The sequence below is a fragment of the Saccoglossus kowalevskii genome, chromosome 16 (genome assembly GCF_978046115.1).
Source record: "Saccoglossus kowalevskii chromosome 16, keSacKowa6.1, whole genome shotgun sequence".
NCBI lineage: Eukaryota > Metazoa > Hemichordata > Enteropneusta > Harrimaniidae > Saccoglossus > Saccoglossus kowalevskii.
The window spans coordinates 13462025-13476380 of record NC_140656.1 but is presented as its reverse complement, the minus strand read 5'-3'; the positions used below and the strand labels follow the sequence as shown (position 1 = coordinate 13476380).

Below are 14356 nucleotides of genomic sequence, written 5' to 3'. Positions count from 1 at the left end.
CACAAACATGGTAAATGTCACACTAAACTAATGCACATTGTAAACACCACACTTTATACTTACACGAACATGGTAAATGCCTCACTAAACAAATGCACATTGTAAACACCACACTTTATACTTGCACACACATGGTAAATGCCACACTAAACAAATGCACATTGTAAACACCACACTTTATACTTACACAAACATGGTAAATGTCTCATTAAACAAATGCACATTGTAAACACCACACTTTATACTTGCACAAACATGGTAAATGCCTCACTAAACAAATGCACATTGTAAACACCACACTTTATACTTACACAAACATGGTAAATGCCTCACTAAACAAATGCACATTGTAAACACCACACTTTATACTTACACAAACATGGTAAATGTCTCATTAAACAAATGCACATTGTAAACACCACACTTTATACTTGCACAAACATGGTAAATGCCTCACTAAACAAATGCACATTGTAAACACCACACTTCATACTTACACAAACATGGTAAATGCCTCACTAAACAAATGCACATTGTAAACACCACACTTTATACTTGCACAAACATGATAAATGCCTCACTAAACAAATGCACATTGTAAACACCACACTTTATACTTGCACAAACATGGTAAATGCCACACTAAACAAATGCACATTGTAAACACCACACTTTATACTTACACAAACATGGTAAATGCCTCACTAAACAAATGCACATTGTAAACACCACACTTTATACTTGCACAAACATGGTAAATGCCTCACTAAACAAATGCACATTGTAAACACCACACTTCATACTTACACAAACATGGTAAATGCCTCACTAAACAAATGCACATTGTAAACACCACACTTTATACTTGCACAAACATGATAAATGCCTCACTAAACAAATGCACATTGTAAACACCACACTTTATACTTGCACAAACATGGTAAATGCCACACTAAACAAATGCACATTGTAAACACCACACTTTATACTTACACAAACATGGTAAATGCCTCACTAAACAAATGCACATTGTAAACACCACACTTTATACTTACACAAACATGGTAAATGCCTCACTAAACAAATGCACATTGTAAACACCACACTTTATACTTACACAAACATGGTAAATGCCACACTAAACAAATGCACATTGTAAACACCACACTTTATACTTACACAAACATGGTAAATGCCTCACTAAACAAATGCACATTGTAAACACCACACTTTATACTTACACAAACATGGTAAATGCCTCACTAAACAAATGCACATTGTAAACACCACACTTTATACTTACACAAACATGGTAAATGCCTCACTAAACAAATGCACATTGTAAACACCACACTTTATACTTACACAAACATGGTAAATGTCACACTAAACAAATGCACATTGTAAACACCACACTTTATACTTACACAAACATGGTAAATGCCTCACTAAACAAATGCACATTGTAAACACCACACTTTATACTTACACAAACATGGTAAATGTCTCATTAAACAAATGCACATTGTAAACACCACACTTTATACTTACACAAACATGGTAAATGCCTCACTAAACAAATGCACATTGTAAACACCACACTTCATACTTACACAAACATGGTAAATGCCTCACTAAACAAATGCACATTGTAAACACCACACTTTATACTTGCACAAACATGATAAATGCCTCACTAAACAAATGCACATTGTAAACACCACACTTTATACTTGCACAAACATGGTAAATGCCACACTAAACAAATGCACATTGTAAACACCACACTTTATACTTACACAAACATGGTAAATGCCTCACTAAACAAATGCACATTGTAAACACCACACTTTATACTTACACAAACATGGTAAATGCCTCACTAAACAAATGCACATTGTAAACACCACACTTTATACTTACACAAATATGGTGAATGCTACACTAAACAAATGCACATTGTAAAAACCACACTTTATACTTACACAAACATGGTAAATGTCTCATTAAACAAATGCACATTGTAAACACCACACTTTATACTTATACAAACATGGTAAATGCCACACTAAACAAATGCACATTGTAAACACCACACTTTATACTTACACAAACATGGTAAATGTCTCACTAAACAAATGCACATTGTAAACACCACACTTTATACTTACACAAACATGGTAAATGTCTCATTAAACAAATGCACATTGTAAACACCACACTTTATACTTATACAAACATGGTAAATGCCACACTAAACAAATGCACATTGTAAACACCACACTTTATACTTACACAAACATGGTAAATGTCTCATTAAACAAATGCACATTGTAAACACCACACTTTATACTTATACAAACATGGTAAATGTCTCATTAAACAAATGCACATTGTAAACACCACACTTTATACTTATACAAACATGGTAAATGCCACACTAAACAAATGCACATTGTAAACACCACACTTTATACTTACACAAACATGGTAAATGCCTCACTAAACAAATGCACATTGTAAACACCACACTTTATACTTACACAAACATGGTAAATGCCACACTAAACAAATGCACATTGTAAACACCACACTTTATACTTATACAAACATGGTAAATGCCACACTAAACAAATGCACATTGTAAACACCACACTTTATACTTATACAAACATGGTAAATGCCACACTAAACAAATGCACATTGTAAACACCACACTTTATACTTACACAAACATGGTAAATGCCTCACTAAACAAATGCACATTGTAAACACCACACTTTATACTTATACAAACATGGTAAATGCCACACTAAACAAATGCACATTGTAAACACCACACTTTATACTTATACAAACATGGTAAATGCCACACTAAACAAATGCACATTGTAAACACCACACTTTATACTTACACAAACATGGTAAATGCCTCACTAAACAAATGCACATTGTAAACACCACACTTTATACTTATACAAACATGGTAAATGCCACACTAAACAAATGCACATTGTAAACACCACACTTTATACTTACACAAACATGGTAAATGCCTCACTAAACAAATGCACATTGTAAACACCACACTTTATACTTACACAAACATGGTAAATGCCTCACTGAACAAACGCATATTGTAAACACCACACTTTATACTTACACAAACATGGTAAATGCCTCACTAAACAAATGCACATTGTAAACACCACACTTTATACTTACACAAACATGGTAAATGCCTCACTGAACAAACGCATATTGTAAACACCACATTGGTTTACAGATGTGTCTAGTCAAATGTAAATAATTTCCAGGGGCAAACAAACAATCCCTTGGTGAAATCATGAGATCATGAACAGATTCACGAGAGAATATGTTTACATCAATTTTACAAAACTGTGCGGATGATGTTTGTGAGGAACAAGACTCAGAAAATTGAAAAATAACGGCCGAGAGTGGGAGAGAGTCACATAGCCTCTAAAAACGATATAGGGCATCTGAAAATACACTATTAGAATGATGCTTTCAATGCGAAGTAGCCAAAAGTTCAAATGACATCTACCACAGCAAATCAAGTCTCTAATATCTGATCAATCAAGTATTTGATTGGATGATCAATGCAAAATTAACATATTCAAATTATAACTTTAAATGTTACGAGAGGAATATTTCATCATTAATATGGCAGCAGAGTAAAACAAGTTAATAATTGCTTTGTGATTCAGACTTTCTCTAAACATTACTAAGCACGCTGCTATAATAACCTATACATCATCTGAAAGCTTAGATATAGATGAATCAGTACTAATGTTTGTCTGAAGGGCCAATTTTGCTTTTTTTGTCTATTCAGACTTGAGCACTTTTCGCAAATGATCTGTGATTGTTTTTCAGCTATGCCCAAATAACTATAGACGTGCTAACAACACTTGAAAACAGGTCACCAAGTCAGTGTATGTTTGGGTCAAAAAGTATTGCTTTTGGTAAAAAAAAAAGCTGAAAATATGTGCAGTGTCATAACTCAGTATCGCTTTGACTGATTTTCACAAAATTTACTACAGAGACGTAGTATATACTCCTTTGTAGTTAATTTTGTAAAGATTGGTCAAAGCACTTTAAAGGTATGTCCAGCAGGGTCTCACAAAGGGCAAATATAAGGAAATGAGACATGATCATCTAGACTGCAGTATTAATTACAAATGTCCTGTGCAATTCACAGGTCATTCACATGGTGTTTCCAATAGTCAGATTAAAAAAAAAATTCTACAATTTGTTGTGAAAATGTATAGGTAGCAATTTAGTGTAGGTATAATCTACTAGTACACCGATAACACCATAGTCTACATTGGTGGTGGTGGTGGTGGCCACAATAATAGCCTGAAAGTTAATTATAATTTATTGTTATATACATGCAGTAGATAGTATTTTGTAATCATTGTTCTAAGCAACTATTGAAAATAGGTAGAAATTTAGAGCAATGACTTTTTTCAAAAAGAACAGGAAAACATAGTGAAACTATTGATTACCTTGCCCATGATTTGTGAACTATACTGTGGTTTATGATACGATGTCATAATAGTTGCAGACTCAATGAAATAACTTAATTTATCAAAAATATTGGTAAAATGCTCAGAAGTGGGAGTAGATGTGTTTGTGGGGGAATCACTGAACTTTCATATCAGATTGCAGAGCAAGTTATGATTTAGTACAACCTCCTCATAAACTGAATATGGTCTCTAATAAACCTTGAAATACAGTAAATAAGAAGGTAATATTTGAATATGCTGAAAAGCATAAATATAATTTGTTTTAAATAAAATGGCCATTATTCAACCATCTAGAATTGAATCATCAAATGAATGTACATTTAATATTGGACATGCACAATGAGATCAAAAGAAATCATTAATGTTCCCAAAAATTGCAACAATTGTATCTCAGCAAACCTCAGCAAGAAAATACAATTTTGGTGAAAAAATACTTGCCAGGAAGAATGTATTTATGTTACATATTAAAAAACAAAGTAGACTGATTGTTATGTGTTATAACTTATAGGATACATGTATGACAGGAATTGCATAAAAGTTCCAAAAAAGTATAGCAAGTTATAGCAGAAAAATATACATGCCATAGTGTTGGCTGGAAAAATTGTTTACTTTTGGTGTCAAAGATTAGGACACATCAGGAAAAACAACATACCTGGTAACTATCTACATGTAAGTGACAGATCTCTGTTATATTTGATTACAAACTCCCCCCCCCCCTCCTCCTGACTAAGCTCTGGAGACATTTTCATCAATATCTCCAAAAATATATGAGCTAGCTACACCGAACATGAACTGCATCAAGATTATACTTAAACGAAAATTGAAATAAAGTTTGAGAGAGGTTAAAAAAAAATCACTTGAGTTATCCTGGCCACAAGAGGTGTTGGTGATGCCGATGCCAACATTATCATTGGAGGGAAGGTAAATATGTTTTTCTTATAAATCTGACAAATAATTGATTTATCAAGTCAATAAATTATTGCTGATTGGACTAAAAAAAATTTAGAGATCATCGGATTAAATGGAAATCATTCAGAAATATTTATTATAAATATTATTGCTTTGTTTTAATGTCAATAACTAGAGACAATATTACACGGATTTTATTTCTGGCGATAGATTGCCTGTGCATTAACAGTCACAAATTCAACGGGCACATTTACATTTGGGTCCAGTACTGCAGCAGTCAGACACCCTCCATACACACAGCCTGTATCTAGTCCTGTTGCGTAATCATACAGTTGAAGCTTGCGTTTGGCATCGTGACCAAAATATACATGATGTGGTCCGGTCCAAAGGGAAGCCCATGGGTAACCTACGTCACCAGAGGATGTACCCTGCCAACCGTTACCATCAAAATAGTCTGTAAAGAAAGCATTTCGCATAGTGACCATATCTTGCGTTTTCTGTTGCAACAATTGTTTTCCAGGAACCAGCCCAGCATGAACAATCAATATATTCCTAGAGGGGACAGTGATAGTGTACGGTAGATTGGTTAGAAAATCCCTCTCGCTTTTATCTGAAGCGGTGATCCATTCGTATTTATCGCGAAGAACATGATTTGAGTCTTTTTCTCTGTTTGCATATTCTCGTAAAACAGCTTCGTCATGGTTGCCCCGAACAGACTGAGCATTTTTCATGCTTCTGACGAGGTTCACAACTTCTTTACTCTTGGGTCCCTTGTTAACTAAATCACCAACAAAAAGGACCACTGTGTCATTTCTACGTGCTCCTGTTAAATCAAGCATCTCCTGAAGTTCATCATAACAACCATGAACATCACCAATGATGACGATCCTTTTTCCTTCGACGACATCTTCATCCAATGTCATATATGGTGGTTGGGGTGTTGGTAATCCATGATTGGGTGAAATACTGGGTACTGAAGGGTTGACAACACAAGATATAATAGTAGACAGTAGAGCAATCATCTTGAGACAGAATTCTCTGTAAGAATAACATAATACTGTGAGTTCAACCACATAATTCTACTGGTAACACCTGAGCAAAGTGAAATGACAATTGGCATAGTCACCAATATTGGTTACAGTAATTGTAATGTAGTAATTATATGACTGTAAAAATTGGCACGGTTGATAATAATATTATTACTTGTGTAACACCTCAGTGTGTAAGTAAGTAAGTAATTCTTTACTGCTATCGTATCCCATTTGAGATCTTGACATAAAATACAATAAAGTCAAAAACATGAAATAATAAAAAAAAAATGAAAATAAAAGGAAATAATAAAAATGAATGAAATAAATACACATCTCACAATAAGAGATAAATGAATAATTGTAATATAATGTAAATAAATGTAAATCTGTGTTTTGTGGTTTTTTTTTTTTTTTGAGGCAGCTGGTACTGAAGTTATTGTTTGATTTTTTGCTCCCTAAGCATAAAGCAAGTATAAATGTGTTTTTAAACGTCTTTAATTATGTGATCGTTTGTATTATTTAATATGTTCATTAATGTCTCTCCATACATTTTATGTTTAGTAAAAAGGCTGGTTCTTTCTTTTTCATATAGCTGGCACGTGAAAAGGAAATGTTTCTCATCTTCAATTTCTCCAAGATCACAGACAGGGCATATTCTATCAGAGATGGAGATGTTTTTGTATCTGCCTGATTCAATCTGTAAACGGTGGGCACTTATTCTAAGTTTAGTCATTGCAGCACGATATAGTGGATTTTTAATTATTTGGAGGTATTTCTCAAAAGAAAAATCAGTTTTCATTTCTCTGTATGTTCTCAATTTGTTTTTGTGATGCACGCCCTTATCATCATCAAACATGCATTCTTTACTTTTTTTCTGGAATTGCATTTTAAGTTTTTCTGTAATGTCTTCAATAGTAGCATTGCTGTATTTAATTTGCCCATCTTTCCAGATATTACTTAAATTTAGATTTTCCAAAATCTTTTTCACACCAGATACCCAGTTTTTAGTACCAGAATCATGCACCTTAATACCAAGCTTGTATGCTTCACATACGTATTTTCAGGCATTTCCTGAACCCTCATCCAATATTTTAACAATTGTTTTGCACCCTGTATTGTAAGAGGGTACCTCCCAAAGTTTGAGGCTCTTCTGTTCACCTTTAATAAAAACTTGCAGAATTTGGTATGGAGTTTTTCCATGGGTGTTGTCAAATTCCAAAGCTGTTTTGTGTATCACAATAATATGGAATTATTACATGGACAAGTCACAAAGTAAATACAAATACAGTACACTACCTATACATGTATGTGACTGGGTATCAATATCACACCAGTTGGCATCAATAATAAAAATTTTATGGTCCAGAAGTGGATTTTTTTAAATGTGAAAGGTTATCTCCAAAGATACTTTGGGAAAATGTCTGAAAATTGTCACCCAGGACATTCAATGCACTTTAAATATAGGCTCGTACGAGGAGGAGCATGACACTATTATATAATAGTATGCTGGAGTTATATAACACCGATTGTGCCGTACCCGGACCGACCCTAAATACCTGTTGGTGTTTAGTATCCGTGATTTGTACCAGTGTGTGTGTTGAGGGACTGTGTTTGTACATTACAATCGGCCTCTAGCAAGCCTTGGCTTCTAGGTTTGCGTGGACTTACCAAGCTGGTGATGATAAGATGTCCAAAGGATTGATCACCTTACATAGTTTCATGCATAGCCGATCCAATAACTCACACCATAGTTTCTGCAGCGTGCGCGTGTATTACAAGATGAAATCCAACTCACACTCCCAGTAGAGACCATGAACTCGTGTCAAAGGTCATTACCTGTCACCGCGCTTCAGCTTTATTTGTTACAAGCTAAAATATTATCATCAGTAATTTATTTTCCTAAAATTTGTTTGGATGACTCACCCCTAGAGTATTATAGTTTTTAGGAAACAAACAAAAATAAAACCATGTTTCACATCACGTGACCAGTGTCAATATAGGTCAAAGTGGAACTGCAACCTCGGATGGGTGGACTCTGAGGAAAGACCTTTTTTCCATTCAAATACGGTGTTTTGTAAGAGGAAGCGTTGCTTGGCTAATCTGTTTACAAGTGTAAGTTCTGTTAATATGTCTCTGACGCCATGTATATAATCTGACAACACTGTAGGCGTGTCAACCAGGAAGTTTCACGATTGACTCGAATTTGAGGGCGGCCGAAGAAGTTGAACTGTTGTCATACTGTGTTTACACCGACGTACCCATGCAGCTGTGTGGACTTCGCCGAAGTAATAACTTGGAATGAGTAGCTGTTTTGTCACCCACATCGTCGGATACCAAATATATAATAATACAATACGCCATGAAGCTGAACGAGAAAAATGTTGCTCATTTTTCGTCCTGTGACTCGCCCGTTGACAGAGAAGGTTGGCTCAGCAAGAGGGGCGAACTGAATAAGAGTTTCCAGAAACGGTGGTTCGTTCTCAAAGGCAATCTCCTCTTCTATTTTGAACGCAGAGGTGACAAGGAACCCATCGGTGTGATTATACTAGAAGGTTCGACCATAGAGCTGTTTGATGGAGAAACGTTTACTTTTCACATCACGTTCCAAGGTTATGGTACCCGCACATACGTATTGCAGGCAGATGACAATGCTGAGATGACTGAATGGATGCGGGCCATCTCCATGGCGAATTATGACTATATGAAATCCATGGTGGAGGAACTACAGAAACAGATGGATCAAGTGACTCAGTACGATTCAGAAGCCAATTTTGGCATAGCAGATTACGGTGGGGATGAAGTCCTTGGTGCTGTTGGTGGTAGAACCTCATTTGGTAGGAGAACAGTTACAGGGGGGTCGGCGCCTAATGTTGCCTTCAACCCTCTTTTTGATCCACTTAGCAAACCTTCCAGGGCAACTTTCTATGTGGACCCTGGATATGAACAAGCAAAAGTTCGCTGTCTTCCCCACCCCAGTGCTCCTAGGGATGTATATGACCAATCACACACAAACAATGATGTCGCAAACAGAAGCCGGAGATCAGAGTTTAAAGATGTCCCAGTGATACCGCCAAGACCCTCTCGATATGGGATATCGTCTTCAGTAGTGCTTGACCCGACAAAATTACAGCATTTGATGCAGAAAGGCTCCAGCCATTCCCTGCCCAAAGTACTGAGTCAGCCAACAGGACAGTCAATATTCCATGACCAGGAAGTTTACATTCGATCATTCACTGAAATGCATGAGGAATTCGGAATGTACATTGTGCAGAAAATAAACGAGTATCGTCAGAAGAAGGATTCAGCTGATTTGGCTGCACGAATGCATCGTCCTGCACCACCACCACCACCAATAGATTCGATATTAGGTGAACCATTCCAAGCAGCTGCTGGTTCAATTCCACCATCTGTTGAAGCCAAAAATGACTTGCTCTTAGATTTCTCATAGCATAATGCTACATGATGGTTTACAGATTTTAACAAATAGTTGTGTATATTACCACAAGTCTAGGCATAGTGGACATATTGGGACTGGGTACTTTCTATTCTTATATCACACTACCCGGTACCCACAATTCAGGGCATAATATTTTAGACTTGTATAAGGCCAAATGAAACAAATCTGGTGTTTTTCTGATACCGGTTAAATACTGAGTAGATGGGCAGGCATTTTTTTTTCTTCATTTTTCCCCCCTCAATGAGTTTTTACTTTTAGGTTTTCAGTAGAACACTATAATTATGCTTTTACTATGTATACATGTGAAAAATAACATGTATGAAAAATTATTGTTCAGAATATATTTCCTTGATACAACTAGGTGCCAGTCATTCGCTACATAAAAGGAAAGGCATGAATTACAAAAAATACACTGGACTGAATGTAGCTAATTTGCATAGAAATATATAATTTGTAGTTTATTTGCATCAAATAATTTTTTTTTATTTCACCCCAAAAAAATATTGGTAGGGTAACAGAAGACACGGAAATTATTTTATTTGGCCTAACAATATTTTCCATGACAACTAATGAATATACAGCAACTTTTTAGATTTTTACTGTTTGAGTGCTTGTAGGGTTAAAGGGTGGTTGTTGTAATGCAAATGTGGAATTTTTCATAAACAATGTGTACAATGCATAGGACTAATATTGAACATGTCATTTAATTAATGACGAACATCGACCTTTAAGTGACATGGTCAGTCTCTGTAGTCAATAGTATTTGACATTATAGTAATTGATATATGTCAAGGTCATCTACTCTGTTATTCTCATCTTGAACTTCATTGTTGTGTTGTGATGCTCATTTGAAAATGGGATCAATAGTTAATTTATTTAAAATAAGTTACTAGTAAAACATTTGCAACAGTGATTCTGAAAAGTTCTTCTGAAAAGGATTGAATTTTATCATTGCTTTGTCGTAATGCGTAGTTGCTGAAATGCAACTGGTATGGTTAGTCCACCATGTCAAAACTGCAGTGAAATCTTCAAACCAAATGCAAAAAAGACTGAGAAATAACTGAAAGTTTGTCTGATATGTGCAAGTTTCTTGCATAAATCTCTTAAGTCTGTTTGATTGACCAGATAAGGATTAATTAAAGGAGCACTTCCAGTTAAGCCTAATCTCACAACAAGTTTACTTTCTGGGTTAAAATTACAATGGATAACAAAAGATAGATTAACATTGTAAACAACATAAACAATAGTGATAAACAATAGTGTCCCATGATTCTTTGGTGCAATCCCTGGGCTTGGAAGGTTCCCCTTTAACTTTTTGGACACCAGCATTTTTTTGGTAGCATTTTGCCTATTTTCATGTACTCTATAATTTGTCTGTTTATTGTGGACCATATGGATATGATTTACCAATGGTTACATATTCTGATAACAATTCTTGAAAAAAAATGGAAAAATAATATGCAGGTTTAATTTGTGAAAGAACTGTACAGATTGAACTTTGAACCAGATTTGGTGCACACTTGTTATACTGTGTCATTGGTTTGCATGTTTCCACTTGAACTCCAAACTCGAACTTAAATTCCCAAGTCAGCTTTGGCACCTTTTACAAAATGAACACACAAAATTTTTCATATTTTTTTTTTCAAAAATTTTGATCAAGACCTCTGTATTCAATGGGACATTATTTCAACTTAGTTTATAATTAAGAGAGAAATTATTAAAAACTACATAAAAAATGTGCCAAATGTTGCACCAAAATGTTGGTGTGCAAAATTGTTGCCTTCAAAAGATTAATGACAATATCTGTTAATGAGAAAGATGTAATTTTCAGCCATTTCAATTGTCTGAACCTCAAACATGAACACGCATTTTTTTTGTTTCACACATTGCATGCTGGGAAAATTGTTGACAAGAATAACCAAGTAAATAATCATTAAAAATAGTTTTAATAAATTGTGAATATTTATGCGGACGCAATTTATAGAAGGATAGACAAAACTTGAATATTGTTAGCCTTTTAGGAATTTAGCAAGCACTTTCCAGGAAAAAAAATTGGTGCATTTTGTATTTTAAACAGCAAATTTGTCGAACCAGGAAGTTAAAAAGTCATGGTTTTTTTTTTTGGCGGAATCAAACAGACATACTGTATTTGAGATACTGAAGATAAGAGCAATAATTCAGCTGGCTAGGTGAGACAAGAAAAACAAATTCATGTTCATCAAATGGTCTTCATTGCTTGGATTTAAAACATTTGCATTTTGCATTTTAAAGGCAGTAAGCCTCTTCCCTTTAACTCCTTATATTAAGGGACAGCAATTCCGGGATATTATTATAATAAATTCAAAAGATCCAATATTTTAAAATCTTTAAGAAGTGGCTTTTTATGATGTGTGATACGAATTTATTCTTATAATGTATAGCAAGTTAAATTTAAATGCAGGAAAAATTTGTAGTATTTTAATCTTGTAGTTAGAAAATGATATTCTGTGTTGGATCTTGACTAAGGCCAGTTTTAATTAAGAGCTGGAGCTAAGTGTTCAAAATAGATAATCTAGTATTTTTTTTTTATTCAGTGTGAATATCACTTTGTTAATTTAATATGTTTACATTTTATCAGAAGGGTCAATCCAGTGTTTGATATAGTACTTGCAATTTCTGCAGTTGCATCACACATTTATCACATTAAGTGTTGTGTAATTATCGTTTTCGTTTATGCGTTTATCACGTTTACAATGCATATTTGCGCCAAACATTTATTGCCTTATCATCACACTTATCTATTTGTAAAAGTCATTATGTAAACGTATATTCCTCGATAACTCAAATATCACAACCTAAGTTAAATGATTGTCCATGACTGCAAGACAAAAATGAAGTAACCATGACTGAGTCAGTCTGTTTATTTGATTCCCAGTGTTACAATGTTAAAATATGTCGGGTAAGCATGAGAAAGGCGTGACGCAAATGTGACAGGGCTACTAATGTAGTACTGTAAAGTACTTTATTTTCACTTGAAATTAATTTTTGCTATTTTCGCTGAAGGAATGATTCAGTGAAAATAAAATCCACCGAATATACCCTAGTTCCTATATTCTAAATTCAACTTGCCAAAAATCGGTGAAAATGAATTCCATACAAAAAACTAGTACTCAAAATGTCTTTTCAGCGAAAATTAATTCCAGCTAAAATAAAGTATTTCACAGTTAATGTGTGAACATATGTGATAAAATGGGGGATGTCATAATGTTGTTTTGGTGGTATTGTAACCAAGGTTTCATTGAAATCATATGACTAACTCTCAGGCATTGCAAGACCGTCAGATATTTCAAAATGGTGGTTTCATTAGCTTAGCTTAGATTATCACACTGGTATTATTGAAGCCTTGTAATATCACATATAATGCATGATGATCTGGAAATAAATATTGTAATAATAATTTATGAATGCAACATAGCTTTGTCTTTAATTGCCGTGATATACCATTTGTGGGTTTCTATACACAATCAAATCTGCAGTCTGGCTTGTAGCTTTTGTTGTGGAACAATCACTAAAAGTAGTTCTCAAAATATCTATCAATCACACTAGGCCACACTGGATAAACATTATACCAGGTAAACACCACACTAGATAAACACCACATTTTTATATTTTTTTATTGTTATTTTTGTTATTTATGAATATTTTTTGGCTTTTACTTGTCTTTATTAAAATTTTTCTATATCATATCCAGTTGCTTCAACTAGTTAAGACTACGGGTTATGATATGTATGAAAACTTCAAGTAAACCAAAAAATATTCATGAATAAGCAAAAATAATAAAATATAATTTTTTTATGCATTCGTGTTATGACCAGTTTGTGAATAATACAGACAAAATAACTGAAATGAAAGGAAGCTTCTGATTGGTGAATTATTTTGATGTTCTCTGGACCTGTTTACCACAATTCATAATCCATATAGGGAATAAATACCCTGGTCACGAACTATGCCTGAAAAAGTGAATATTCATTCCTATTCAGACAGGTCTTTCCTGACTAAATTTGTCAACCAATTAGAGCAGGCCTTACTGGAAAGTGGCATGTAACACAAATCTGATTGGTTGCTAAGAGAAAATATATTTAGAAACTTATTTATAGCTTCAACTTGTTCTATTTACCAACTGATTGCAGTCATATGTATGTATATTATGAAAATATACTTGCAAGGCAATCAGAGGTAATGTGACTGTATCTAGATTGCAGCAGTAATTGCAACTACCGGTATTTAAATATTTGTTCATGAAATCAGTCTTTATTATTCAGGAAATTCTTAATTTTAGAAATACATGCATTTTCATATACTATATTTGCTCTATTAGCAGTGCATGTGTCATGTATAAGTAAATGACAGAGGTATGGCCAAGGTCAAAATAT

General features: G+C 34.3%; 2 protein-coding genes across 2 annotated transcripts; one reads left to right on the top strand and one right to left on the bottom strand.

Moving 5' to 3' along the window:
* Nucleotides 1-5588: 5588 nt before the first annotated feature.
* LOC100371593 (uncharacterized) lies at nt 5589-8290 on the bottom strand. Its single transcript, XM_006824277.3, has 2 exons — nt 8156-8290; nt 5589-6494 (listed from the first exon to the last, which is right to left on the bottom strand). The coding sequence occupies exon 2, from the start codon at nt 6476-6478 to the stop codon at nt 5651-5653; it is 828 nt and encodes a 275-aa protein (XP_006824340.2). The 5' UTR covers nt 6479-6494; nt 8156-8290; the 3' UTR covers nt 5589-5650.
* A 220-nt stretch (nt 8291-8510) lies between these two features.
* LOC100373087 (uncharacterized) lies at nt 8511-13393 on the top strand. The gene has a single exon (XM_085491085.1). The coding sequence runs from the start codon at nt 8847-8849 to the stop codon at nt 9933-9935; it is 1089 nt and encodes a 362-aa protein (XP_085347211.1). The 5' UTR covers nt 8511-8846; the 3' UTR covers nt 9936-13393.
* Nucleotides 13394-14356: the final 963 nt, after the last annotated feature.